Raw genomic sequence first — 27903 nt, 5'->3', positions numbered from 1 at the left:
GGTACGCACCGTATGGCAAAGGGCAGGGCAGGAGAAAGGCAGGGCAGGGGGAAGATGGACTTTACCTGCCACGGAGTCACCAGTGAAATTCTGCAATCCTTTTCCTAGGAACAGCAACACATTAGACCTCTGGGGATTTTTTTGGTTTTATCCAGCTGCTGATTATCAAGAAGGGTAGAAGAAATTAATTACATTTGGATCTTTGATTAGCTAATTTCAATGGACAAAGGGGTAGAAATTATTAGTAGAAAGAGAAAGCATGATCATTTTAAATACCATCTCCTTAGAAAATGAACCTAAGGAGCTGCCAAAGTAACACTTCAAGTCACTGATTTCTTTGTTGTTGCTGTTTTGGGTTAAAAACCCACTGTTTTGTTCAGTCTCACAATTCCCATCTTCTGAAAACTTCTTTAAAATAGCCCTAACAAAAACCAAGCAAACAAACAAACAAACAAATGGTCCTTTGCTTGCAGGGACATGGAGAAAACAGGTATCAAAGTAAAATTTATTTTCTTTGTTATGAAGTCAAAGCAACCAGACCTGTCAATCAAATTACTACCCAAATCCTCATTTTTTTCCCTGACTCTTTTAATTGACTGGAAACTAGTTCGGTTACAATGTTTTATTGAACCCAAAAGCAGAACGGTCTATTCTCCACATTTCTTTTTAGTAAAAGCAGAGAATTTGCTCCACAAACCTGACAATGGCCTTTCCCCCAAAGGTTCCCTGTGCCCAACAGAACTCCAGTACACCTGGCTTCACTTCCTCATACCAAGTGATTTAAATAATGGTGGGAGGTCTTGCTTCAAATCCTTTTAGAAGAATAACTTTAAGATGTGGGTCAGGTATAGCTCCTCAATATTGCATGTGAGATGGTGTCACTTCATCTAACTATTCATCCAGCTATTCTTGGGAGCAGCAAAAGCAGGCTGGCCGGCTTACCATGTGGTAGGGCTTTACCCTACAGTTTTCTTTTACAAAAAAATGATTACCCTGACTAAAGGCTGCTCACACTCCAAGATAGAGACAACCTTAATGAAGGGCTCAAAAGCAGTAACAATAAGAGAAATTTGCCAATTAGAATTATCAGTATAATGTATAACTTAATAGTCAACAAAGCATTCTATTTGATGGCTTACAAATATCTAGTTTTAGATGTTAAAGATCCCATAGTACTCTCTAGTTGTGGATAAGTTTGCAAAACTTGCTTTTCACATATCTCGTCAGTTTGGACTGGTACTACTATGAATTCCAAAGAGCTTCTCTATTCCCACAAACTATAATGAAAACTGAATCATAACCAAGAAAAAACCTACAGCAGCATTCATTTTTAAAAAGTAAACTATTCACAGATATTTACCAGGCAAACAGATTTTGAGATGGCATTCATAATACTTTTAGAATATGGATGGACAGAATATTTTATTTTCAGATGCAGAAGATGCCAGCCTGACAGCCACTGGATCAGTTGTTTCCATAAGCAAAATCTGTATCACAATGCACTGTCTCAATACTGCCAGAATTGCTTCAACCAATGCTTTCAGTATTTGCAGGTTAACATTCTTAATTCCATGGGCAGCGGAGACTTTTGTCAAGCAGAGCCATATATGCTTTCCCATGCTACATCATCAGTATTTGACTATGTCAATACAACACATGGTCTTAAAAAGTCCTGAAAGCAGTTTGATAATCCAGGGAAACTAACAGTACTTCACCTCCTAGCTCTGTATCTTGTATCACAGAAATACACGCCTGGTAGAAGATTTACTTAAAGTACCAGGCCTTTCATTCCGGACAAGCAAAATGGGCAGAAGACCAAATTTTGATAAGCACTTACATGGAGATCATGAAAGGGAAACCAGCAATGAATACATCACAGGCCTGATGTAAGAACAGAACAGCTGTGTGTTGGTGTTTAGTGCAACTCATACTGAATTTGAAGAGGTTGATTCTACAGACTCTCCAGACCAACTTCTTCAAAGCACTTCAAATTGTATATAATTTTCAACAAGAATTGTAACATCACACTAGGAGGAACTATCAGACAAAAGTCAGACATGGTCATACGCTGCCATGTGGTTTATGAAATCAATAACAACTGCAAGAACACCTTTTTAAACTGGAAGGAATTTTTAAGCTTTTTGAAATTGTTGATGCACAATGAGGGAAATGAAAATATATCACTCCATTCAGAAGCACAGGATTCTGTGATAATCCATTTCTATTTGTACTGATGGATGAATTCCAGTGCATCAAAACCAGTAACAACTTTTACATCTGCTGAAGTGTCATCTTGATCTGTCTTACTATCAAAGTACTCACTGAGGTCTTGCTGTCTAAGCTTTCATAGAATAAAGTTCCCAAGGAACTAGAATCTGAGAAGTTTAGACTGTGGCCCTGATTACATAAAAAAGCCATACTACTCATTTTTAAGCATGAGTTCTAAAAGACTTGTTAAAATGGTGAAAGTCCTGGTGGTAGTAACCCTCATAATACCAAGATGTGTGTAGGGTTTCGTCATTTTGGACACAGCTTAACCAGAAATGATAACTGTCCTGACAGACAGGGCATCTGCCTTTAAACAAAAAAGCCCAAACCAAAACAAAGCACACTCAAATTAAAAAAAAAAAAAAAAAAAAAGAAAAAAAAAACCCCACAAAGAGTAGACACTGTTGACAAATACTGCAGCTAATAAAAAAAGTAACTTTGAATCAAGATGGTGCAGCAATATAACAGCACACTTGTTGGATGTAGGCACACACTCTTGCACTTTACACTTAGTAGGACATATTTGGTTCTTTGGAAGCTGCAGAAGAAAATGAGCTGAAGAGAAAGTTTTCCGAAGACTTCAGGGTTTGTTTGCTTTCAGTCTAGAATAAACGTGAGAGGAGTTAGAGCCTGAGAATCCAAGTCTGACAAGCTTGCAAGGGTTATGTTTCCAAAGATAGCTTTAACTTCTTCCTCTTCCTACTGTCAAGTAATAATCCTAGAACAATGGTATTATTGAGGTTAAGGGGGCAAACATCCAAGACTGGTACCTTCTATGACTCAATAAAAGGCACATGCCGGCAGTCTTAAGCAGTTGAGCAACAGAGATTATTGAATCACCTAGAGCATAACAAAAAGTGCTTAATTATTTACAACCATTTAAAAGAGAAAGAGCTTGAGTTCCTGACAAAGGACTGAGACTGACAACTTCTTTACTGGAATCTTACTGCAAAGATCATGCAGCGTTAACTCTGCCCTGTGACTCCATGCAGTGCAATGAAACATTAGCCCACTGCTTTTTAAAAGTGTGCTTAGTATGGAGTATTTTAGGCTATTCTTCCCTGAAATACTTCCACAGGTATCCAAATATTTTCTAATCTTAATAGAAAAAGTTTGAAGCAAACACCACCTTTACTCAAGTTACAAAAGAACTATAAAATTTGGTCTTTTTTTCTAGTCTTGAAATAGCCCAAAATTGCCTCTGCAATTGCCTCTTCAGTAAGGAAGTTGCCTCAATCTTCAGATTAAACATTAAAAAAAAATGTTAAAAAAAATGAGAAAATAGAGAGGGATGACCACCCCCTAACAATACCTAAGGACACTGAGCAAACTGTGGGAGTAAAGGGGCAGACAGTGCTGCACATGAAGACAAAGGGTCAGGCAGCATAAAATCCGCCTTCTCCATGAAGTTTTCTCAGCATTCTCAGCCCACATTCATCCCACTTCCAGAGGACATGGTGACATTCAGGGTAGTAGGTTAAAGCCGCGTGTTTAGTCAGGCTTCAGAAACCCTATAATGTTTTCAAGTACAAAAGAAGGACTGGGCTTGCTGACTGACATTATCACACGGGTTTTTCTCCCAGCCAAAATGAAAAGTGATGTCTTTTTTTCCTAAATGTCAGCTGACAGCAAAATATGAGTTACTGAGTTTAATGAGAAACCTCTCACATTGGGCACAATGGAAAATTTATATTAGGTGGAAGTGTTTCTCCCCATATGAACTTGCAGCTACTTGTGCTAAACCAAACAGGTGCAGGGGTATTTCAAATAGTTAAGATTTTCTGAGGCTAAAAGCAAGACCTTTGAATTTGTGTAAACTTATTTAAAGCTGCAATTCACAGAATTAACAGTAAGAGAAATCCACATTCCATTGCTATGGCAGCCTAATACCTTTTTTTCCTTTACGAAAGACTGTGACTTTTCTGCTAGAAAAAAAGTTTACATTACAGGAAGGTAAGAATCGCTGTAGCCAATCACAGCACAGTGGTATCAGCAACAAAGAAGTTAATCAGCCTTTAAAATGTTGCCCACAGAACTGGTTATAAAAAACATTCCTCCACTTAAGAAGGAACCTCTCAGATTTAAGAATTCTGATTACGCTTGTTAATAAAAGTTGCTAAACCACCGGAACATGAAGCTTGATCATCACGCCCAGCCCGCCACTATTGCAAGTAAACCTACCGATGCTGCAAGCCAAGAAATACTTCCCAGTATTCTAAGAAAATTAAGGTTTATTTTAAAATACTGGCTAACACCAGAAAAAATAGGGAGCAAGGGATGTTAAGGGCATATAAAGCAACTCAGACCCTTGACTTTTCACTCAGTTATTTATTAAAGAAACAAATTTCACATACTGAGGATATAACGGCTGATCTGAAAAGGAATAAGAAGCTGGTCAACCAATGATTAAGGAGTTTTGCAAAGACTTAAAAAGGTGATGAAATTCATGCTCCACTAAAGTTCTGACCATTGACTTGAACTACAGTCTCCCACACTGTAAGAGACCTAGCTGGGTGATCATTCTGAGATGAGTCTTCTGAGTTTGCCCTCCTAAAGCTGTTCCGCTTAAAGACAGCAAAGTACCCACAGTCATGACCTGGTCAGTGGAACCCAAGTTCCAATCTTCTATTTGAGCTCTATCTTTCAAATGAGGAATGACGGGTTTTTCTCCTGAAAGGAAAAGTACACTTTGAAAGAAAAAAAAAAAAAACCCAAACAAACAAAAAACCCTAAAAACAAAACACCAAACCAACACACAACAGACTTGTCAGGTGTCTCAGTTTCTTCCCACAGCAGAATGGGAGAGTGGATAATTTCTTTGGTAGGAGACTGGAGAGAGCTGGTAACAATGGGTTCTGATAGAAAATAAGAAAAAAAGGTTAATTTAACAGCATTGAGCATTGAAATGACAGATTCAGTTGTAGGAGTTTATGGGAGAAAGTATTTTCATATTAGACTCTAAAATCTACAAAGGCTCGTTTTAAATTAATTTTTGTTTTCCTACCTAGGGGTTTGTATCATCAGATAGCTACAAGGACTATTACATTGCTTAATGCCAGCTTTAAGTGGACAAACATTATCCAAATATAATTACCTCTCAAAGCAGCCAATATTCACTATATTTTTTAAGTAGAGGTATACACAAAAATAATTATAAATCACACATTAATTTTATTCTTTAAGAAATTGAAAACATTTGCAGATACAACACTTTTATTTCCAACTGCATTTATTGGAGAAATTAAAAATAGGAAGCTAACTCTATCCTTGGATAGACTTCTCCCTTGCTGGCATACAAAAACTTAATTTACACTTCCTTGTGCCAGTATGAAAGGAACAATATGATCTATTCATACGCTCTAATGGGTTATAAATTAGTACAACCATTGAGGGAAAGAACCAGCTGTGGGTCTAATTGTAGACAGCACAATGAAACAGGAGGGGACAACACAAGGCGTAAGTCTAAGTTATGAGATAGAAACTAACAATTAAAATATTTCACTACATTGTACAGAAATGTAACAATTTCTCATCAAAAACTTGTTTCAGCCTCAGATACAATGCAACAATAGAATAGAATTTAGAGAACAATTAAAAAAATATATATATTGGAAATACTATACAGAAAAGCAAAGACTTTCAAGCACTTCTGTTTACACTTTTGCATAATATGTAAGAAAGAGGAAATGCTTTTATTATTCAACACAGAATTGAGCTGTGAAAGTGAACAACCCATGACTTTGTTAAGCTTACAAGGACTCAGTACAAAACCAGATATTTACACGGAAAAGGAAATATTTAATGCATTTACACTGGTCATTTATAAAAATCTGAAATGCCTTTGTCTTCAGACAATCTCTACTTATACGAATTTAGAAGCCAACATCTGGTACATGCAGTCTATCACAAGACATTCTGCTGCTGTAGCTTTACTCTTTTTGCTGTGGCATCCTGTACAGGATCCTGGCTGGGCTTGGCAAGCACAGTAGATTGGTCTGTCGTATGTATTTGCCTGCATGTAACTGAACAAGTTTTTATTGACACAAATTAAACCAATTTTATTCTGACAGAAATATAGTACTGCTCTAGACTCTCCTTTTAGAGCTAGAAAATAAAGAACAGCATCTGATTAACAGCAAGAAAACTAAAAAAAAGGAACTCTCATTCATCCATTGGCCATACAATAATTTCATTTTTGAAATCTGAAATAAGAGATATTTTCAGTTTATTTACTCTATTACCTTCTAAGTCATTTTCCCTATTATTGTGGTGCTACAATCAGCTAAACCAGGATTCTTCTCAACAAAAACACATAAAAAAATTGTACTCTCTTTCCTCAAACTACTTCCAGTTTGAAGTTAAGATACAACAAATAAGTGAGACAAGCTTTCAGATGGCGAGAAAACCTGCAACAAGAAGGGGCAGCAGCATGCATATTAAAGACCCCTCTTTCAGCTCACCCTTTTCCCAACCTCAGCCAACTTTCTACTTCTCCGAGAAAAGCAGATCAAACGTGCTTTTGAAAGAGCAGGTACACCCAGTCCTTCCACACCTGGGAGGGCAGGAGGATGACTGAGATACATAAAAAGGAAGAAGTCATAAAGAGAAGTAGACATTTGTGGCTTTTAGAAAGAAAAGGTTGAACAGGTGTAGTGTGATTTCTTACCTCCTTCCTCAAGAGATGAGATAGTTAAGAACACCAGCAAAAAGACCAAAGCTGTAAAAAACAGCTGAAGGTTGTGTTCCCTGAGCTCCACAGGTGCTGAGGGGAGAGCAGAAACACTGAACATTAGAAGAAAGGGAGTAACAGAAATAACTGATTTCCATTCTTCAAAGATTAAGTCAGGAACAGAAATTAAAAAAGAATTTTTAAATGGATACCATGCCGAAAGATACAGCTAAAACTCTACTGGTATGGCTGATACCCCTCATTTCATGCATGTATTGATGGAAAAAACCCACTACAAAACAGCAAAACAAAAAACCAAAAAAAAAAAAACCCAGCAAAACCAAAGCTGAAACCAATGTATCTGTCTTGGAAACATCATAAGAATTCTGAATACTGAGCGTATGAGAAGGAGGCTTTCCTAAGCCATGAGGCATTTCTTTACTACTCAAGCACCTTCTTGTCTAACTACAGTTGTCTGTATTCTACTACAAATGCCTGAGGGGAAACTCAGAGGCTAGAACATCAAGTGCCTACACCCAGTCTAACATGTTCTCTATATCCAATGAACTTGAGTTGGTAGCTTGTCATAAACACTCTGCTTCAGCAGACAGGAACAGCAAACAGATTCCATTACAAAAAGAAGTCAGCCTTTTAAAAGCAAACACAGAAAGTGTAACTTACCACTATCCAGACATAGCTGGCCCTCAGCAAAAACCTTGTTAACACCAGAACAAAAAGCTGATCTAAAAATCAACAAAAGAAATATCCCCTGTACCTCATGAGAAGGGAATGATGACATTTTCTCTTTAGGTCTATCAGCTGTAAATGCATAGAGACCAATTGATTCCCACTTGGGATATCCCTTGGGAATATATCCATGAGATATTAAATTGAAACTGGTGTGGGTCAGTGCTGCCCAACAGGGGAGCAGCTACTGAGTGAGATTTCCCTGCCTGATCCATGATTTTCAGGAACTGAGTTTCTATTTAGAAAAATATCCTTTGTGTTCTTCTAGGAGGCTGACATTTTTTCTGAATCATTCAGTCTAACTGGAGCCAGGATCCACACCCATCAGAGGCTTGCAAAACCCAGAAGACACCAGATATAATTTATCTAATAGGGGCCCTCAGGTCCTACTTCCTGCAATTTTATATATTTTTTTAGTACTGAAAGAATGAAGGCACAGAAAGGTAAACAATAGCCTATGTAGCCAAACCAAATGGGATGTTTCCTAAGGTTCCTACTGCTGGAATTCAGTAACAGATAAAGCACATGATGCAAACGCCAGCCTAATCAATCACAAATCTCTTTTTTTGCCTTTTAATCATCTCTGGATCAATTAGATATACTACTCCCACATACCATGCCTTTGATTAAATTTATTCTAAACCAGCAGTTTCAACGCTGTTAACTGAACACTGCATTACCAAATGGAAAACACTGTCTTTCTTTATACTTAATCTGCTGTTCTCATTACACGTTTGTCATCATTGTTTTGATCATTAACTGTATCACTAGAAGAGGCTTAATAATTATTCATTGCTTCTAGAAGCCTTAGTAGAAAATTCTTCCTTATTCCTCAGGTATACTGAGGGAAAAAAAAAACCAAATTTTTTATACCATCACCTGTTGAAAGCTTTTAATGTAAGAGATACTTGCAGTTTTAATGAAGCCTTCCAAAAAGCACTGCAACAAGTACAGCAGTGAGATTAACAACTCAATAGAGCAATTGGATGTTTAGGTTGGTTGATCATAGCATGAGAACCCATCCGTACTGGAAAGCAGCCTCTTGCCAGAGTTCGTCTCTAACAAAATGCAACAAGACATATGCTACTGTTTTGCAGAAAAACTCCCCAAAGCAAGATCTGTATTTATCATATTGTGCTCAAATTTAACACAGTTCCTCACTGCATCTGCTGTTAACTTATTAGACATTAAATACTTCTGGTGATTCATATTATGCATTCAAGTATGAAAATATTCCTTCTGTCCCTTTATAAAAACTTTTACAATGTCAGGAAGACCTTTCTAAGCTTTTTTTTATATATAGGAAGTCAGGTATTTCAAAGTATTTTAATGTGGTTGAAATGGGGTTTTTTGCACTTGTATGGTTATATTGGTAAAATAAAATTGGTGTAATAAATGGGAAACTGAATCTTCTATTAGCGGACAAATTAAAGAGTAACTGTTTGACAGTATTGAGCTACATGCTTCCTCCACATTTACAAAACAATCATCGCTGCAGCAAAACTTGAATGTCTAAAAATTTCATCCACAAAATGTTACACATAATATATTACATTTGAACTTACATCACCCATTGCCACAGAAATTGGCAGATACAGGTTCAAATTTGCAAGATCATGAATACCTATTTTTTTCAGTTCTTTCCAGATGAGACATCTTTGTGACTAGAAAGGAAAAAAACATATTTAAACCCCTCAGATATAAGAAAAGGAATAGACAACAAAGGTGCTTGTTTGTTCACTACTGCAAAGAGGAACAGTATTTTATAGGAGGATAAACTTAAGAGCCATGCCCAAAGTTTCAGAACCAATAAATCAGTAATGCAAGCAAAATGATCTTTATAAAGAGGAGAAAGTGTGTGAATGTCCTGGGTTTACCAGGAGCCGTTTTGCTCCTTCTTAGTAACTGGTGCAAGCTCTGTGTTTTGACTTCCAGCCTGGGCAGAGAGCTGATAACACAGATTGCTTTTAATTGTTGTTAAGTGATGTTTATTCTGGCCAAGGACTCCGTGAGTCTCATGCTCTGCTGGGGACGAGGGAGGCCGGGAGGAAGCAGAGACAGGACACCTGACCCAAACTAGCCAAAGAGGTATTCCATACCACAGCACGTCATGCCCGGAGAGGGAACTGGGAGTTACCCGGAAGGGGCAGGCTCTCTCTCTTCGGGGGGGTCGAACTCGTTTGGCGGTGGTATCGTATTCTCTTGTTATTTTCTTTTATCAATATTATCATTGGTGGCAGCAGCAGTGATTTGTGTTATACCTTAGTTACTGGGCTGTTCTTATCTCAACCTGTGGGAGTTACATTCTCCTGATTCTCCTCCCCATCCCTCTGGGAGCGGGAAGGGTCGGGGGGGGGGGGGGTGTGTGTGAGTGGACGAGCCATGTGGATCGGTTTAAACCACGACAGTTCTTTTTGGCACCCAACGTGGGGCACGAAGGGTTGAGATAACGACAGATCTGACCGGATTAATAGTCACTCGTCACAATGCTGATTTATTGGCTCTCAAAGCTGTTCCTCTTGATCTCACAGGTTCAGAACTCTGTACATTACATACGGCCGGTATTTGCAGTGTTGGTGTTTTTCAAGTGTGGGGCTTGGGCTAAGCTTTTTGTCTCATTGTACTTTATTATAATGACCTGTAATACAATAGAATCATTGATCATGAAACTGAGCGGTCTTATGTTCCCAGTGTGGTCACCACCTCTATACTTTGGGAGGTATATAATAAAGGTGCTTAGCAATGTCACATCTTTTTTCTCCTTCTCGGGTGGTGAAGGAGACATTCTTTTACCCTCCTAGCCCCCTCTCAGACCATTTATAGCATCATTTGAGAGTTCTGAAGTTCTTGAATGGCCTTTTAATATTGTTGAGAGCTGTTTGCTGATTGTGAATCGGATTACCATGTTGGCACACATACAGAGTGTGTTTTGCCCACAACCATTTCGCCTGATTTCAAGAGTTAAGCAGAGTCAGGTTTGGGCCTTGTCTGGGGTTAAACGACGATATAGGAGGACCAAGAGATTTTCCCTGAGGCTGGACAGCCATGAGTGGCAGGGTGTGTGGGATAGTATGGGCAAGTATCTAGGTCAGTGGGCTCCTCCAGTACTTTGGAATTTCACCACTGAACAAGGGCAAAATCTGGAAGAATTAGTAAAACACTTAAATGAGGTGTGTGGTCAGTCTGGCCATACCAAAGACAGACAAATCATGGCAACGTGCTGGGGCCTGGCCTATGTTTACAGGGCCTTGTTCAACACTATCCAGCACCTTCAAAAGGAAAAAAATGCCCCTGCATCTGAGGGCAAAGCAACAGTCAGCGCAGCTACTCCAGCTCCAAGCACAGCAGCTACACCACCCCCAGCGACAAGTACAGTCGCTACCCAAACTTTGGCTGCAACAGACAGCATGGCTACCCCAGCTCCAAGCACAGCAGCTACACCACCCCCAGCGACAAGTACAATTGCTACTCAAACCACAGTGATAATCACTGCAGCTAAACCAGAGGACCAATTTGTACCAATATCGGTTGCCCCTGTATGTAAGAGAAAAAGCAAAAAGGAGGCAAGAAGGGTGAAGCAAGATGAAGAAACAATGTATTCACCACCTGGTCCAAAATCTGAGGAGGAGTCATCATCACATGACGAAGAAGAAGAAGAAGTGACTTCTCAACCTCGGACCTCAACCGAGCTACGGAATATACGAAAAGATTTTACCCGTCAACCAGGGGAGCACATCATCACCTGGTTGCTCCAATGCTGGGACAATGGGGCCGATGGTCACGAACTAGAAGGTAGTGAAGCCAAGCAGCTGGGATCACATGCTACAGAAGGGGGAATTGACAAAGCAATTGCAAGAGAGAGAAAGTCCCTCAGTCTTTGGAGGCGGCTCTTGGCAGCTGTGAAAGAAAGGTTTCCATACAAGGACGATGTTATGAGTCGTTCGGCCAAATGGACTACTTTAGACAAAGGCATCCACTCTCTGAGGCAATCAGCCATCGTAGAGATGATCTATCACATCAAGCCAAATAATGGGGATGTACCCACAGACCCAGATGAAGTCGAATGTACACAACCCATGTGGCGAAAACTAACACGGAATGCACCGTCATCATATGCCTTCTTGGAAACCTGGTGTTTCAATCTTGCCTTATTTCACATTGTATTATTTCACATCACTTATATGATGTCTTTTGTCTTATGTATTTTTTATGTATAATATGTTAATATCACATTTTGAGAATTATTCTTCCCTTCAATGTCAGTTATGATATTGTGTCAAGTGTATGAACCCATCTTCACATACAGACTTGTTCCAAGCTTCAAGAAATGCTGACAAAATTATGTGATTCCATTCTTACCCTGGCACAAATCCAGAAATTGCATGTATGCATCCATCAGAGCACAAATTTAGTCCACCACATCTCAATTTACTGCCTTCATGTATCCCATTTACTGAATTAATGACACAATGCACTCTCAACAGGAAATTCTTTGTTCTTAGCCTGATACTGGATTCACTACGCCACCTTTTGTCCCACAGATTTCGAGAAGAGTTGGAAGCAAAGTACCTTGGTACCAATCCAGGATAGATGAAAGTCACGTTGACTGGTCTAAATAAGCACGCAAAAGGGGAGTTGTAATGGCATATTCTGTGAATACATACATACTCAATATCTATTCTTAAGCATTATGGTCCCTGTGTTATTTGGGGATCTGCCATTCTGAAATTGTCAGTTAACAGCCACCACATAGAATCAACTAGGCTGGAAAAGACCTTTAGAAATTAAATGCCTCTTTGCTGCTCACCACGATGCAGTCCACACCATGACTGGCAGCTTTTAACCTTGAAGCTGGAACACTAGAATGTGTTACAAAATTATCATCAGCTGTCAAGATCAAGTAAAACAAAAGACTAGTCTGTTAACACATAAAATAAAAAGGCCTGAATAACAAGTAGATGTTAAACAGAAGTCATATTTACACACCAAAGTAGGAACAATGCAAGCAGGAAAAAAACAATAAAATTAATTCTAAATTATTTGAAAGCACAAACATGTTTAAAACTGTTTCCAGATGTAACAGAGAAATGAAATTCCTTTTTTCTAGGCTCTCTTCAAGTCTAAAGGCTTAAAGGGTCATGTTAATTCCTTCCTTACAAAATCGGTTTATTTCAGCAAACACTGCTGTATGCTTCTGTAAATACTCTCCCTATCCTGTTTAGGTGATGCAGATGGGCTTAGATAAGGTCTGAATGTCATATTTTACACTATTCTGAAAATGTTTTTTCCAGCATGTATTCTTGGTATAGGACATCAAATATCCATATAGAAAATTACAAACTCAAACTTACTAGGATCAAAAAGAGTTTGAAAGTATATTTAATAGTCCTGAATGGGGTCAAGGCTTATAGAACAGCACTTTCCTGTACTGGTCACCTAAATCTACACATACTGTGTAATTTCAAGAGGTAGTTTTAGCAGTAGCCCAAGAACATATGAGGTCCAATGACATTGTCTTTCCTGGTATGTCTTCCCCTATCTCTCAACAGGTATAGTGATGGGTTTAGACCACTGTACAGAGGAACACACATTTAGGAATATGTAACAGACTACCATCCTCCACTGTTTTTTTAAACAAACATCTGGCAGGATAAAATAAACCCAGCAGAAATCTCATGAGCTGCTCTAAATGAATGAGTGTAATATAATGTTATTTTATGATGATGAGAAAATGGCATAGTTATATTACAAATATGGAAACTAAATTTTGTTATCTCTTGGAATTGGAGTTCTCACTACAGCTGTGCCAACTACTGCCATCTCTGTGGCTGACAACCAGATTTCCACTGACATCAGGTAGTGGCCTTTTTTGCCCTAAGGGCTAAAGAAATGGTGTAATTCTTTTGACTGTTGTACTACAACACAAAGCTACATCATACAACCTAATGCCTCTTGCATTAAAATTAATAATAATCATGCTTTTCTTGCAAGGAGGCCTACGACCAAATTATCTTATTAAGAAGGAAGCAATAAAATTTCAAATTAGATCACCTTTATCAAAGCCAATTTTCAAAGCAGTAGAGTTTTGTCAAAACACTGTAACAGGAATGGTTCCAATATGAAAAAGACCCATTAAATTAAATAGCACAGAATTGGCAAACATTGTAAAAAACAACAACAAAGTTATTAAAACATTTTAAAAAAATATACCAGAAGTGGATGCATTGATGTTTATTAGCCTGGCACAATATGCTTCAGGAGAAGTCTTTGTGACTAGCAGGTTTTTATTGTCTACTTGTTATAAAACTCCGTGCATTTAATTTAGTATCTCAGAATTATATAATTGCTTTGAGGATCTAAAGGTGCTTCGTGGAAGTTAACAGATTAAATAAAGCCCGCACAAGTAGCATGTTGAATACCACTGGAAAAAAAATCTATTAAATATACAGTATTAAATACTCTGATGTCCAAGAATCCCCTAGAAATCAACAGAAACCTGAATATTTCTATACCTCAAACTCAAGACTCTCAATACCGTCTCTAGCTGGGAAGAGAATTCCTAATGTAAAAAGATCAGCAGCCAGTCATCAGTGTTTACATAGGGCACAAGTAACCACCTTACACAGCAGTAACTGCTACTCAATGCTTTTGAGTCATCCCAGACTAGAACGCTGATGTTTCTGGCATTCGGCATCAACTGGGCAGCCTACAAGTGCTACCTCGGAGGTATAGGCTAGGTCCAAGTCAGGTGATGCCTTTAGTGAAGCAGGTTTAAGCTCGAAGCTGTTCAGCAAATAATAACTTAGCACACAGCTGACAGCACTTCCTGTCCCTATATGTCACTTCATTTGTGTCCTTTGTCCACAACTTTACTAAGCATGTAACACTACAGCTTCATCATGAACTATACATATTTTCTAGAAAAAAACTGAGGAATGATGGAACCATCATTTTTCATTACATTTAACCACCATGCAACCAGCTTTCTGTAAATATTTTCAGCACTATAAGCATTTGAGATAGAAAATAATTGTCTACTGTGGCAGTCTCAGTTCCTCTTTTCTTCTACTCCAGACTGCCTGCTATTATTCCTACCATCAAAACCTACTGAATATTTTTTAAATTGTATTTTCAATACATTTACTCCTGGTTCTTTTTAAAGTTCCACTTTGTGAAGGCCTTCTCAGTTCAGCAGAAATACAGCTTAGTAAAAAAGACTAATTCTATTCTTAGTGTACTGATCTGGCCTTATTTTAGCCATAGCAATGCCTAGAGATGCATGTTGTGTTTTTAACGTTATCTTGTAGGGAAAAAGGTCTGCAAATGTAACTCCTTTTTTGTTTCCAAAAGCCATATAAAAACTGGTTTGCAGCAGTCTCATCACAAGAAATTAAGAGATTGGGGGGAGGGGGGGGAGAGAAGTGAATTTAAAAAAGAACAATCAAAGAAAGGAAACATTTTAGAAGTTGTTTACATGAACTTATCTCTCTTCAAATTTGTTAGTTACTGACGTAACAGAGGGCTCAAGGAAACTTACTACAAGATGGAGAAAATCTGACAAGGTCTTCCGAATAGCCAGTACTACTGAGCTGCACAGGAGTCTGCCTTGTCCACTGGCCTCCCCTTCTCTTCCTGTTACAGGGAACCTCCTCTGCCCTTAGCTTAGTAGAAATCAAACATTACCTCTGCTCTCAGTACAAAGACCGTGCCTCTTTCCTCCTTTGGGTAAGTTTACATGCTTCCTTTCTTGCTGTGATGCTTTTAAAAATTAAGCAATATCAACTGGAGAGGCAACAGACTCTCCCATGTAAAGAAGGGGATGAAATAAAATGCCTTGTTCTTCAGAGCTGCAAAGGAAAGGATGGTCAAAAGTATGAGTAAACAGGGAAGCAGGCTAGGTAAAAGCAAGATGAAAGAGCAATGTATTTGGATCTTCACTGAAATCTTTAAACTTAATGTTACTGTTTGGGTACACAGCATTTAACTCTGAAAAATTCCAAGCCTACTAAGAACTAGAACACATAGTTGTGCTTGGATCTGGTTAAAGGAATGGGTATTACAAGGAGGAACATAGGAAAGAACCACATGGGGCAGCGGGAAGTATGTTAACTGCAGAGCCTTATACTCAGGCAATTGGGATTCCACAAGTTCAGTGTACGGTAAGTTCTGTAGAAAACTATTATGAGAAGGAAAACTAGAGCAAACAGCTGTCTTAGCAGCTTATACATCTGCATTTACAGAGAAGAAACCACATCTTCAGTACCTGAATAGTTCCTGTATATAGGATGACTAAGACAGGGCATTTTCACAGCATCAGAGTAGATAGGAACTGATAAAGATTTTATGCACAGTTTAGACAGAAGGTATGGTTTTTAATATATTACTGCCTGATGATAATTCTGAGATTTCACACACTGAAAATAATGGGACTAATAAAAGGTTTTTGTAACAAGAGAACCATTATATCTATGGCAACAGCAACTTGAATGAAGGAGTTGTTATCAGTGGTTAGAGACTTGGGGAGAAAAAGATACAGATACATATACAGGATCTTAAGTAACAACGTGATTCAATATAGGTACACAGGAGGCTGGCCAAAAGTTTGAAGAGAAGCATTAAGAGTGTAAGTATAAGACAACTGAAAACAGTGCAACGTATTTGGATGTTTTTCCCATATAGCATGTTTTCACATTCCAAATGTTGGCATTTGTAACAATTTTAGTTTATACCACATATTGGGGATGTGCATGGTATCACAATTATCCTCAAAGAGAAGAGCTTAAGGCAGATGTAAATGAGACACTGACTTTGCTAGAGGAGACAAATGAGATAAAAGGGATCAGTAGCAAAGTTCAGTTGGCACGTTAGGAATTCAGTGAGGGGCTGAGCAGTTCCTCTCTGTCCTGGTTTAGGCTGGGATAGTTCGTCTCCTTCCTAGTAGCTGGTGCAGTGCTGTGTTTTGGCTTTAGCCTGAGAACAATGCTGATAACACACTAATGTTTTAGTTGTTGCCAAGTAGCACTTATCCTGATCAAGGACTTTTCAGTCTCTCATGCTCTGCCAGTGAGGAGGGGCACAAGAAGCTGGAAGGGAACAAAAATGGGACACCTGACACAAACTAGCCGAAGTATCCCATGCCATACACTTGGTATATAAACTGGGGGGGGGGGGGGGGGGGGAGGTGGTCGGCCAGGAGACGCCGATTGCTGCTCAGCAATGGGTTGGACATTGGTCAGCAAATGGTGAGCAACTGTATTGTGTATCACTGTGGTTTGGTTTGTTGGTTGTTTTTTCTTTTAGTTTTTTCTCTCTGTTTTTAGTTATTTCCCTTTTCATTATTTTTATTAGCATTATATTGTACTTTAATTATTAAACTGTTCTTATCTCAACCCACAGGTCTCACCTTTTTTTTCCAGTTCTCCTCACCATCCACCAAGGAAGGGGAGGTGAGCAAGTGGCTGCTAGTACTTAGCTGCCAGCTGGGATTAAACCATGACAGTCATTTTTGGCACCTGAACAGGGACATGATGGGTTGAGATAACAAAAGATTTGACCAGTATGTGTTGAAGCAAATTTGTTATAAGCATTCTTCTTTTTGTTTTGTTTTTTTGTTTAGTAGTTGCTGGTCACAGTGTTGATTTATTTGCTCTTGGAGTTGTGTGTATTCTCAGAACTGCATTGTGTCACACATTACTTGCAGCCTGCATTCACTGTTTTGGTGTTTACCACCCATGGGGCCTGGGCTAAGGTTCTCGTTTTGTTGTACTTTGTAATAGGCTTGTGATATGATAGACTTGTTGGTCATGAACCTAATCGGGTACATGTACTCAGCATTGCCATCACCTCTATACTTTGGGAGCCATGTAATGGGAATTATTGTTAATTATACCTCTTGCCTTTTCTCCTTGGAGGGCCAACCTATAGAAGAGACATGCTGCCACACTTTCCCCTTCCCCACCAGGCTACTTACAGCAGTGTTTGAGAATTTTGAAAATTCTGAATATTCTTGGGATGTTGAAACCAGCATGGTCCTACTGCTAAGAATCAGCATGTTGCTGAATGTGTTTCAGGTCTTGTTTCAGGTTAAACAACTACTTAAAAATACCACCCAGAGATCTGTTCCAGGGCTGGATAGTTCTGAGTGGCAGGGTGCGTGGAATAGTATAGGTAAGTACCTAGGCCGGTGGGTACCTCCAGTATTTTGTAACTTCACCCCTGAACAAGAGCAGTTAGTTGTAGAAAAACTGAATTGGTGTTAAAACTGTTTCAAGAGTTCCAACAACAAAAACGCCTGTATAGACCAGCATCTCAGCTATTAACAGTAAGCATTCTTCTGCTCAAGAGAGAGGATAAAGAAGGTACACACCACAGGGTACCCTGTGGTTTTATCTGAGGAGCGTGGAAAGGACATGAGGAAGTGGCATCGAAAATCCATCCCAGCCCTAGAGGCAGAGGTACATGAATCCCAAAGAAAACCAATCCCAAAATTGATGTTCTCCGAGGAAAACTGCTGTTCCAGTTTCCAAAGGGCAGTTTCCCAGTCAGAGTGAGAGGGCTGATCTTACCCCTGACCCTGTGGTAAAGAATCCTAATCTGCTTTTACAAGAAGTAATTGGAGAATCCTCTGACCAGCACTAGAAGGGGCCCTGTCTCCAGACAGGTAAAGGAGAGGGACAACTGGGTTTACTGGACTGCGTGGATCAGATGGCCTGGCACATCACAGCCACAGGAGTACAAGGCTCTAGTAGACACCAGTGCACAGCGTACGCTGATGTCATCAATCAGCCAAGTGGCAGAACCCATTTGCATTTCTGGAGTGACAGGAGGATCCCAAGACCTGATTGTACCGGTTATAGCAGGAATCATTCTGCCATGGACTTGCTATACAGACCAAAACTTCTAGGTTATATGGAAAGCAGCTAAAAATGTGCCTGACTGACACTAAAAAAAATAATCATCTTCAACTTTCTAATTCCTGCTCTAGGGGGGGTTTATACACTACTGTGGTAAGAAGAGATATTTTCATGACACTGGCACCTAGGAGTCCCTGAATAGCATTCAGGTGTATACCATGACCATTAAGTCCACACTAGTCAGTTCATGTGGTCTATTTTGACAATGGTTTAAGGCTTCTACCAGAAAACAAATTTTATGAACAGGAAATCAGTTGTTATACAATTTATACTCAAGCTTTAGGCAGCAGATTGAAAGTTTAGCATCATATACTATACAGAGAGATCTGGCAAAGTGGACAGGATGAATACAGCTGTAAAAAAAACAAAAACACATGATCAGAAGCAAAACAGCTGAAATTAAATGCTTTCCATCTATTATAAGTACATTAGAACAATGACTGAAATAACTGAATAAATCAATTTGCTGTAGTGCAGCAACTCCTAACAAAATGTCAGGATGGCAAAACTGAAACTATTTAACACAAAGGGTGATTTCACATAGCATAGAAAGGACACAGATCAGTGCTTCTTACAGAATAGACAACTTACAGTCTGGAATGAAAGGTTGTAATATTAGCCCTTCCCTATACTTGAAATACCTTAAAAATAAGAGATGTTACAGGTATATAGTCAACTGAAAATTCATCCAGGACAAGCACTATCAATTAACAACAACTACTATCAAGTACTTTGTTTCTCATTTGTTTCATGAATGTGACCTATGAAATTGTAATCACTTGTGCTATGTTATGGATTTCTTGTAAATTATGCAAACTCCTCTACGATGTCCTGCCCTTAACCATGGAATTTGTACAGCTGGTACCATTCCTCAGCTGAAAATGTACCGGTAATTTGTCAATTCAGTAGACCCAGAGCTACTAAGCCTCTCTGGTAATGAGAATCTCTTACAATTACTAAATCTCTTCTTTATGGAGTGCACATTGCTTGTACAAGGACTTGTTTCCTCCTCCACACAAATCAGGAGAACACAAAAGAAATGGGCTCAAAAGGCCTTTTATCAGTTGTCTCACAGTTTGGTGAAGTTTTGTCAAAGTATTAGCTAGCTGACATTAAGACAAAGAATCACTCAGTTTTTACTCTAAGTAATGTTACCACACATGAAAATTACGTGAGAATAATAGTGAAAGGGTGTAGACTGTTACTCAAACTAGTAGCTGTAATAGAGAACTATGCAGAATTCCACTAAAATGCCATTATTGCTCTTAAACCTCTCAAGTATTAGCTGCTGTGCTGTTAGTAGAACTTTATTGCAGTAGTTAAGGTTTACAGAGTCATTATCTTTAAACATTTACCAATCCTGATTCTCCTTCCAAGAACATTACTTTCCCAGCGTCAAAGCCTGTACGTATTTGCTTATTCATCATTTTGGTCTGAAACAGAGGAAACTGAACAAGTTAAAACATTCTGGAATATTCCAGCAACCACGTCTGAATAAAAATGTTTAGCTATGCATATATCAGTCTAACACGAGACACAATAGGAGGTATAGATAAAAATACTGAAGAAATTCAGACAACTAATGAAATCTATCTAATACCAGAAGTAACGAGAGAAGATAAAAGTCAGCTGACAAGTACAAACAAGCTGATGTCTAAATGGAGGTATGGCTGGCAAGAAGGGTGCCTGAAGACAGGTGGAAAAAGTTTTAAGGAAGTTATAATACTCAGAGCAAAACAGGTTCTTACATGAGTACTGTTACTGCATCCAATGACTTCTACCTTTACTATTCATTGTATTTTTAATAGGTATGTTTAATATAGGCTGACATGTTAAGTACTCAGAGTTAGGCTATGCACAGATTAGGTATTTATTTCAGGGTTGGCTTTTAGTGCTTGGTCTGATGCTCCTTGTGATACACAAAATTATTCTGAGATGCTTTCCCAGCTTGAGCCATTCTGTAATTGTTTCCTGCATGTAAAACGAGTACTTCATAGCAATGTGGAAAAGATGTTGGGAACTGCTTCTACCAGATTAAGTAAAAACATACTGATATTTGGCAAGTATGGATGACAGCCAGGAATTACCACACTGTCAACTGAAATGAAAAGTCTGATTAGCTAAAAAATGAAGAAAGACTTCAAGGTCATAAATGATCACAGAATGTGAAAACGAAGAGGGCAAGCCCACATCAACAATAACATTTGATTTACAGTTCTAACAAAACACAGAAGTAGAGATCACCTGCTATAAACTTCTGCATGATCGGCATGTTCACATTTGAAGCAGCTATCATGCACACTGGCTGCAAGGCTCTTCTGCATCGTGAGTTTCTGAAAGAGGGGTTTTTTTGTAGTACTAGGACGATCAGACCTATTACTGAAAGTGACCATTTTAAAGAGGTGGCTTTTCAGCAAAGCAGCAACACACAGGTTGTATTTGAAGTGTCTGTTGTGACATTTTAAATTGTACATGAGATGGTGCAGAGAAAAGGGCACAAAAACCAAAACAACAAACAAACAAAACCAATCCCCAACTTTGAAATCTGAACCAGAACAAATAAATCACAATTATTAAACAATTGGTAGTGTATTAAAAGTAACAAATCTGTAGATAGTGTCACCACCGGTTAGAAACAACTCTCTTACATGCATCGGGTCAATTGTAAAAAGTCACACTCCACTGTCATTAGAGTTCAGCAGCTAGAGACAGAAATTCTACTAGTAAGCCCATGTTCTGTAACACAGCTGAGGCAAACAAAGAGCATTGTGGAAGCTTGATCCTGGACATGGAGAGTGTAATGTCAAGGACTGATAGACTCATAGATACAAAGAAGCTAGGTGACAATGCCATATATTCTACTTTTCCTCTGCAGGCAGAAAGTGACACAAGAGACCTTCAGGGTAGTGATCATAAAGGTGAAAACTCTGAGAATAATGATTTTATAAAAACTGACATGGGTACAAAAATGTTTCATTATTATCCCCAGTAGATGTTCTATCTTCATTACTAAATTAAACAGACTTTTAGTATATGCAAGTAAATCCCAAATAAGCACACGAAGCTAAGCCTTTATATAGAGGTGCATATTACAGTTGACTTGATTTTAGCATCTTTTGTTCTCTCCAAGGAGGCTGTGTGAAAGGAAAGGTTTTTGCATTTCTATCAGGTTTCCATAACTGGAAGTTTCTTTCATGGGAGTTCATTTAAAATTTTCACCTAGCTATATACCAGAGTTTCTCACTGTGAATAACCTGACTTTCATAAGACTTTTATGTAAATAGGTTGCCGTATTTTACAGACAAGCCACTAAAATCTAGAAAAATCACTCCTGTTAAAAATGTCAGGAGTGCACAATTGAAATATGTGGACCATGGCTGTTTGTGTTATTTTTAATAAGTGAAATTTTTATAGCATTTAGTACATTCCAAGTACAGCTCTATCTAACCTGCAAATTCCTAAGATGGTAAGAGCTGCCTTACACACTGCATTGCACCAAAAAAATACCCAAAACCAAACACAAAGAAGAAAAAAAAAGAAAAAAGGAAGAGATGCTTCACAGTCCCCTTCTGGTTAAGATAAGTGAAATTTTTGTTAATATGAACTTACTAATAACTATACTTTTGTGTTGTCATGGGCACAAGAACTACATGCACCATTCCGCATGAGCACCTGCCTCTTCTGGAAGACCAGACTTTTTCCCTTCTGTTCACTTCTGCTCAGTGGAACACCAAATTCATTCCAGACTGGGGCAAAGTCTGAGCTCAAAAAACAGTTTTGCCTGTGGATGACACACAGAATGCTGTTCTTTATCTGTTCTTCAAAGAGTTTCATGTGAACCTTGTGATGGATAAGGCCTTATTATCTGTAATTACAAACCCAACCATAATTCCAAAATTTAAAGTAATACCCACATACACCAAGATGGGAGGGAGGAGGGTGAAAGTTTAGCTCATGCATGGCTGCTGCTCAACCTTCCCCACATAACTGTCACTATCATAAACTTTGGCTATGTAACAGCATGTGTACACATACGTAAGTAATGTAACAGACTACTATTAGGTTAGGTGGCATTTTAAAGAGTGTATTAATAATGCCAAAAAATAAAGAGAGAACTTTGTATTTTACCTTAGATTTGTATTTTACCTTGGATTTACCAGCCATAAATCTTCACAGGCAGCTGCATGCCTGGCTCTGTTGCCTTACCCAATGCCCCATAGAACAGTCCAGCCGCTACTAAGCCATCTTACGTTCCCATGTGCTTATAACCATGAAGTTCTAAAGGTTTCTTTCACCGGGCGCTCTGCCGCCACGACCAGCAGGCCCCGGCCTGCCCCCTTCCCCTCACGAACCCCGGGGGCACCGGCAGCCCCTGCGCCGCCAAGCCTCCGTGCGCGGGAAAGCGGCGCGGGCCACGTGACTGGGCGCTGGCAGCGGGTCGAGGCCGTGCGTGTGGAGCGGGGAGCCATGGCGGGCGCGCGGTGGGGGTTCCGCGTCGTGGCGGGGGGCTACGAGAACTGCGACAGCGACGAGGACGGCTGGGATATCGGCGTCCTACGGCAGGAGCCGCTGGTGGGGCCCGCTGCGGTCTGCGGCGGGGCGGGCGCGGAGCGGGGGAGCGCGGCCTGGTGCCGCTGTAAGAGCGCGGGGCTCGGTGGGTCTCACTGAGGCGGGGCTGCGGCTGGTGACCCCTCTGTGGTTGTTTCCCAGCAGGGCAGTGGTGGTGTGCCCTCAGTACCGGAGTACAGAAAACCTCTACGAACAGCCCCCACCCACCCCTCCCCAAACTAGAGTTTTGGAGGGTGTCTTCCTACATAAAAACATGTATATAAAACACTTTCTAATAGCAGACCCTAGCCCTTACTTCATCGTGAGAATAAATTTGAAAGCAACCAGAGGCTTATAAAGCTGTTTAAAAACTGTGAGACTGCTGCTAAAGTGAAGATTGAAGTGGTTTTGTCGCATCTGACAAGTGTGAGGCATCTGGTAGTATGAGGTGGAGGCAGATCTGCAAGGCCCATTAGCCCTTGGTTTGTCCCGTGGCTGGAACTGGAGAATGGAAATAGCTTAATACTTGCTGAAAGTTGCAGTCAGGTTTTCAGGTTTTTGATCTTTGAACTGAGGTGTCTCTCCAGAGATATGCGTTATTTGGAAATTGTTGGCTGAGTAGGACAAAAATAGGGCTAAATGATGATATTGGCTGTGTCTCAACCTTTGGTTTTTCTAGACACTAAGCACTTAGTAAAACCTTTACAAAAAATGTTGGAAAGAAAGACTACAATGTGCTAGGGAAAACTGTAATTCTCAGTTCTCATGACGTCAAAACCTGTTGTGAAATAGGACTTCTTGCCATACCTACTTATGTCTGCAAAGAAACTAGTGAATAGTTTTCCACTTACAGGTTTTGTATAATCTAGGTAACACCACTAGTGATATTCAGCTGCATCTGTAGCTTTGATAGAGACCGAGTCTGTGTTGGTTTTGGAAGAAACTTGAGTCAGGCAACTGTCTGATGCATAAACTAGTCTTTTGGTCAGGGCATTTTTGAGCCAAATCATTCATAATGCAGCAGCACAAATACCTCTGCCACAACAGGAGTGGCAGGAAAGATGAACAGTAACCTTTTCCAGCTGTGAACTGGCGCTGTATTAAGCCAGACAGCTAGTCACAGAGCTACATTGCCCCAGACTTTCAATTTTTATGTTTGATAGATACATGTTTTAATGCTGTGATTCCAACATGTGAAATGTACAAAAAAGGTACAGAAATCTGTTGTAAAGTTTTTCTACATGAAAAGATGAAAAATAATCTTAACTGAAATTAAACACCATTAAGAAAAACTGAGAGCAGCATAGGAGGATAGTAGGTATGTTGAGAAAGAAGGTATCTTCAGAGAATGGAACCTTTCTGAAAAGTCAGATTTAAAACTTACGTTTTACAGTAGACCCATAGCAGATGTGCAGAGATGTAAGAATAAAAGTTCTGCCTTGCTCCTCACCCTGCTTCTCTGCTTTGTCCTTACAGACATCCTTGGTGCTTTTATACTGAAATCAAGCTTTAGTTTTTACCTTAAAACAGGTACTGGGTTTTGACATAATTTTTCTTTGCCTATCTAGCAGTTGGATCAAATGTTGCAGGCGGACAAGGATGAAGCATTAAGGAAGGCTCTGTTTCGTGGTGATGTGTCATTAATTGAAGAACTCTTAAACTCCGGTAAGGAAAGTCAGTTATGAAGTTGAATTTTTTAATTTTTAATTAAACTTGGCAAGAATTCTAAAGCTTCAGAGTTTCTTGTTTCAAAGTAACATGTAGAGTGCATGTAGGAGTATGTGAATATTTCCAATACAGGATAGAAACTCTTACTTTAAAAATCAGATTACTTTTTCAGTGACTCAGCACCTGGTATTCCAGCAAAGTCCTTCTAATTTCTATTTCTTTCATCAGCCAGGAGCACTGAAAATTGATAAAACTGTAACCTGTGAACTGTGAAATAAGGTGTTTCTTTGTTTTCAGATGCGCCTTTAACCTGAAAATAACAATTACAAACACTGAATTTGAGGTGGTTTAAATTGAGAGTGAGAATTCAGTGGGTGGTTTTATGTTAATGTTGAGGGTTGCTGGGGGAGAAGTTGGCAGGAAGGGGAAGCTGGCTTTTTTTCCTTATAATGTTCCCCCAGTTTGGAAATTCCATTTTTTGTATTTTTCTCAGTCACAGCACTGTTAAGTTTCTGGTATGTGCCCTGTATAATACTGCTGTCCTGGCAACATCAGCTGGACAAAGATTCTGTGTTTCTGAAAGGTCTGATAGGGTTTGTGTGGCATTTGTCACTAAAAAGTAGTTTGTCTTAAAACTAAAAGCCTTTCTCCCTGTTCTGTTTCTCAGTAATTGTGTGTAACGCGTTTCTGTTATTCAGTGTTAGGAGGATTGGATCACTTATTGAAGCATCCAGGGCAATCAAAAAAAGCATAGCTGAGTTGACCTGCCTAGTGATAATTGTCAGGAAGTTCTGCTTGAGCAAGCAAGCAGAATATGGTAACCAAGAGCTTGTTCTCTGAGGAAAATCTGTCTAATGGCAGGAAGAAAATAGTTTCCTAGTTAGCAGTGAGTTTCTCCAAGATAAAACGATGGCATTCCTTGCCCTTTTAGAAGACAACTGTTTCTCATCACAGTGGAGGAATGATTTTAGATTAAGTAAAAACTACTGGACAGGCTGAAACACAGAAGTGTGATATAGAGTGAAATACATCTTCTGTCTTTCTTTGGGAAAATATGATCTTATTTATAGAGTTTTTTGCAATATCTGTGCATCAAATTACGTAATTGTTTTGCTATAGCCATCCATATTTAGTAGCTGGTATTGTAGCCCAACAGCAATAGTTCACTTTCCGTGTTGGTGCCTGTTACGTACTGAGCGGTTCTATGACATGGGAAGATGGTGATAGGTATCTGTAAGAGTGTAAGGTCAGGCCAGAGGTTCCTGTAGTCTGCGTCCTGTCTCCTGAAATGCACAAGACAGTATCACAAAGAGAATCTGTCGTTTCCTGCAAATAGGACTAACAGTAAATTTTGAATCATCCAGTACTGTCCTGCAAGGCAGTAGAACACAATGCTTCTAACAGGGAGGTGTTTCTGAAGAAAGGTAACATTGTCCTTCAGAGGATTGATGCTCAGTCAGATTAAATCTTTGCCTCCAAAGCTGCCTTTAGTGTATGTTCAGTAGAGCTTGTAGGAGGCTTGCTACCACCACTCAACCAAACTCAGTTTGTGTTGGAAGCATTATTTCCTAGCAACAGTTGGGGCTATTCTTTCAGACAGAGTGTGAACATGTTGTCTTCTGGCTTGCTTAGATACTGCTTTAAGAATCTGGTGCTGAGGCGGTTTTACAGAGCTCCTTTAGGAGATGGACAAGCACAATGTCTTCTCTTACCCCTCCTGTAAAATGGCAACATAGTAAGAACAATTTTCTAAAGTATGTGTCATATAAAGTAATGCAAGCAAGTAACAGGTTCAGATAGGACTTGGGTTTATTGGTCTGCTTTGGGAGTAAAATACTTAAAACCGTATAATTCATAAATTTGTTTTCCTCAAATGGAATTAAAAATTATGACCTTATGACAGTTTAGGCTGATCAAAGATGTAGCTACAGTGAAATCCTCTTTTCTTGTTTTCATTCAGCCGTTCAGCAGCATGTGCTCCTCTTATCCTTGCATGAGTGCTAGAGCTCATCTGATCTTTCATGAGCCGGTTCAAGGAATTAAAGTAGTAGTAAACCAGGGCGGGTGTGAATAATTTTTTCAGCCAGTTTAGGACTCTGAACCCTGAGTCAGATGAGAACCATAGCTGGCCTAGCAGTGGAAGACATCAGCAGCTTTGATTCACCTCAGAAATCAGTACATCTATTAGAGAGCAGTCTTGTAGACAAAAGCATTCTAGAACTTTTCCCTCAGGTAAATTGGGTCTGAATGTGAATGAATTATAATACTACGAGCTGTTCTTAAACTTAAGAGTTTTGAGACTTCTTTTATTTTGGTGTCAAACATTAAGTTATTTAGCATAAAGAGCTGTATGTAGAGGTTGCTTGTAATTCTTCAGGCATTCCCTTGTTAACCTTTCTGAACTTGAGGTTACATTTTTCTCTATAAAAACAGCCTTTCTGCCATAACTGTTTTTAGCTACAGTCAACAAAATATCTGAAAGAGATACCAGAGAAACTGTAGTAATCATAGAAAGAATGTAATTCTTCCTTTTTCTTTTGCTTCATTTATTCACATGCTTCATATAGTTTCTGCTGTAGAGCTCATCTGGGGCCACAGTGTATTTCTCCCTATTGCTGATTAAAGAGGAGGATATTTACGTGTAACTCAGATTGTAAGAAATAATGTTCCATCCGCTTTGCTGCCCAGACATAATTTGTGAGGATATGTGACTGAAAAGCTTCTCTGCTGATGCCCACAACGGTACACAGTGATATAATGGCAGGTGGGGGAGCCCAAATACCCTGGCCCAGCTCTTCCATTGCCCATCATGGAAACCATCAGCCCATCACAAGCCCAGAGGAGCAGAGAAGCCCGAGGGTGGGCAGGAACGCACATTACAGAGTCAGAGGAAAGGACCCCGGGCTGCCATGGGGTCGCTTGTGCCTGGGTGCTGATGCCTGTAAAGACAGGAGTGAAAGCATGTGCCAGCCGTAGGAGTGGAACTGGGGCCCGGAGGCCTGTGTGTCTGTGATGCCAGCAGCTGGAAGAGATAGACGTATCCCAGAGGGGAGCAGTATGAAACCATTGCTGCTGTGTGAGTTCATATGA

At 39.5% G+C, this 27903-nt stretch overlaps 2 protein-coding genes across 6 annotated transcripts in view; one reads left to right on the top strand and one right to left on the bottom strand.

Moving 5' to 3' along the window:
- Positions 1-4576: 4576 nt before the first annotated feature.
- Positions 4577-23066, bottom strand: LOC136003283 (uncharacterized). The gene is made up of 8 exons (XM_065662731.1): positions 22893-23066; positions 19953-20030; positions 15222-15345; positions 11291-11373; positions 9309-9348; positions 6935-7030; positions 5033-5123; positions 4577-4938 (listed from the first exon to the last, which is right to left on the bottom strand). Exons 1-8 carry the CDS (start codon positions 23064-23066, stop codon positions 4905-4907), a joined length of 720 nt encoding a protein of 239 aa, XP_065518803.1. The 3' UTR covers positions 4577-4904.
- ASZ1 (ankyrin repeat, SAM and basic leucine zipper domain containing 1) overlaps positions 9829-27903 on the top strand; it is a 57364-nt gene continuing 39289 nt past the window's right edge. For 2 of the 5 annotated variants that reach the window (XM_065659155.1, XM_065659076.1), the window contains exons 1-2: positions 22916-23169; positions 24714-24810. In XM_065659155.1, the coding sequence (XP_065515227.1) occupies positions 23065-23169; positions 24714-24810 (202 nt within the window). In that variant the 5' untranslated portion in view covers positions 22916-23064. Of the gene's footprint in view, positions 9874-15187; positions 15410-16114; positions 16308-22915; positions 23170-24713; positions 24811-27903 lie in introns of those variants that run through there. The other 3 variants (XM_065659234.1, XM_065659315.1, XM_065659396.1) reach the window with 3 other exon arrangements.

The sequence above is a fragment of the Lathamus discolor genome, chromosome 1 (genome assembly GCF_037157495.1).
Source record: "Lathamus discolor isolate bLatDis1 chromosome 1, bLatDis1.hap1, whole genome shotgun sequence".
Lineage (NCBI taxonomy): Eukaryota > Metazoa > Chordata > Aves > Psittaciformes > Psittacidae > Lathamus > Lathamus discolor.
The sequence above is the reverse complement of the archived record's forward strand: the minus strand, read 5'-3'. Positions and strand labels throughout refer to the sequence as shown.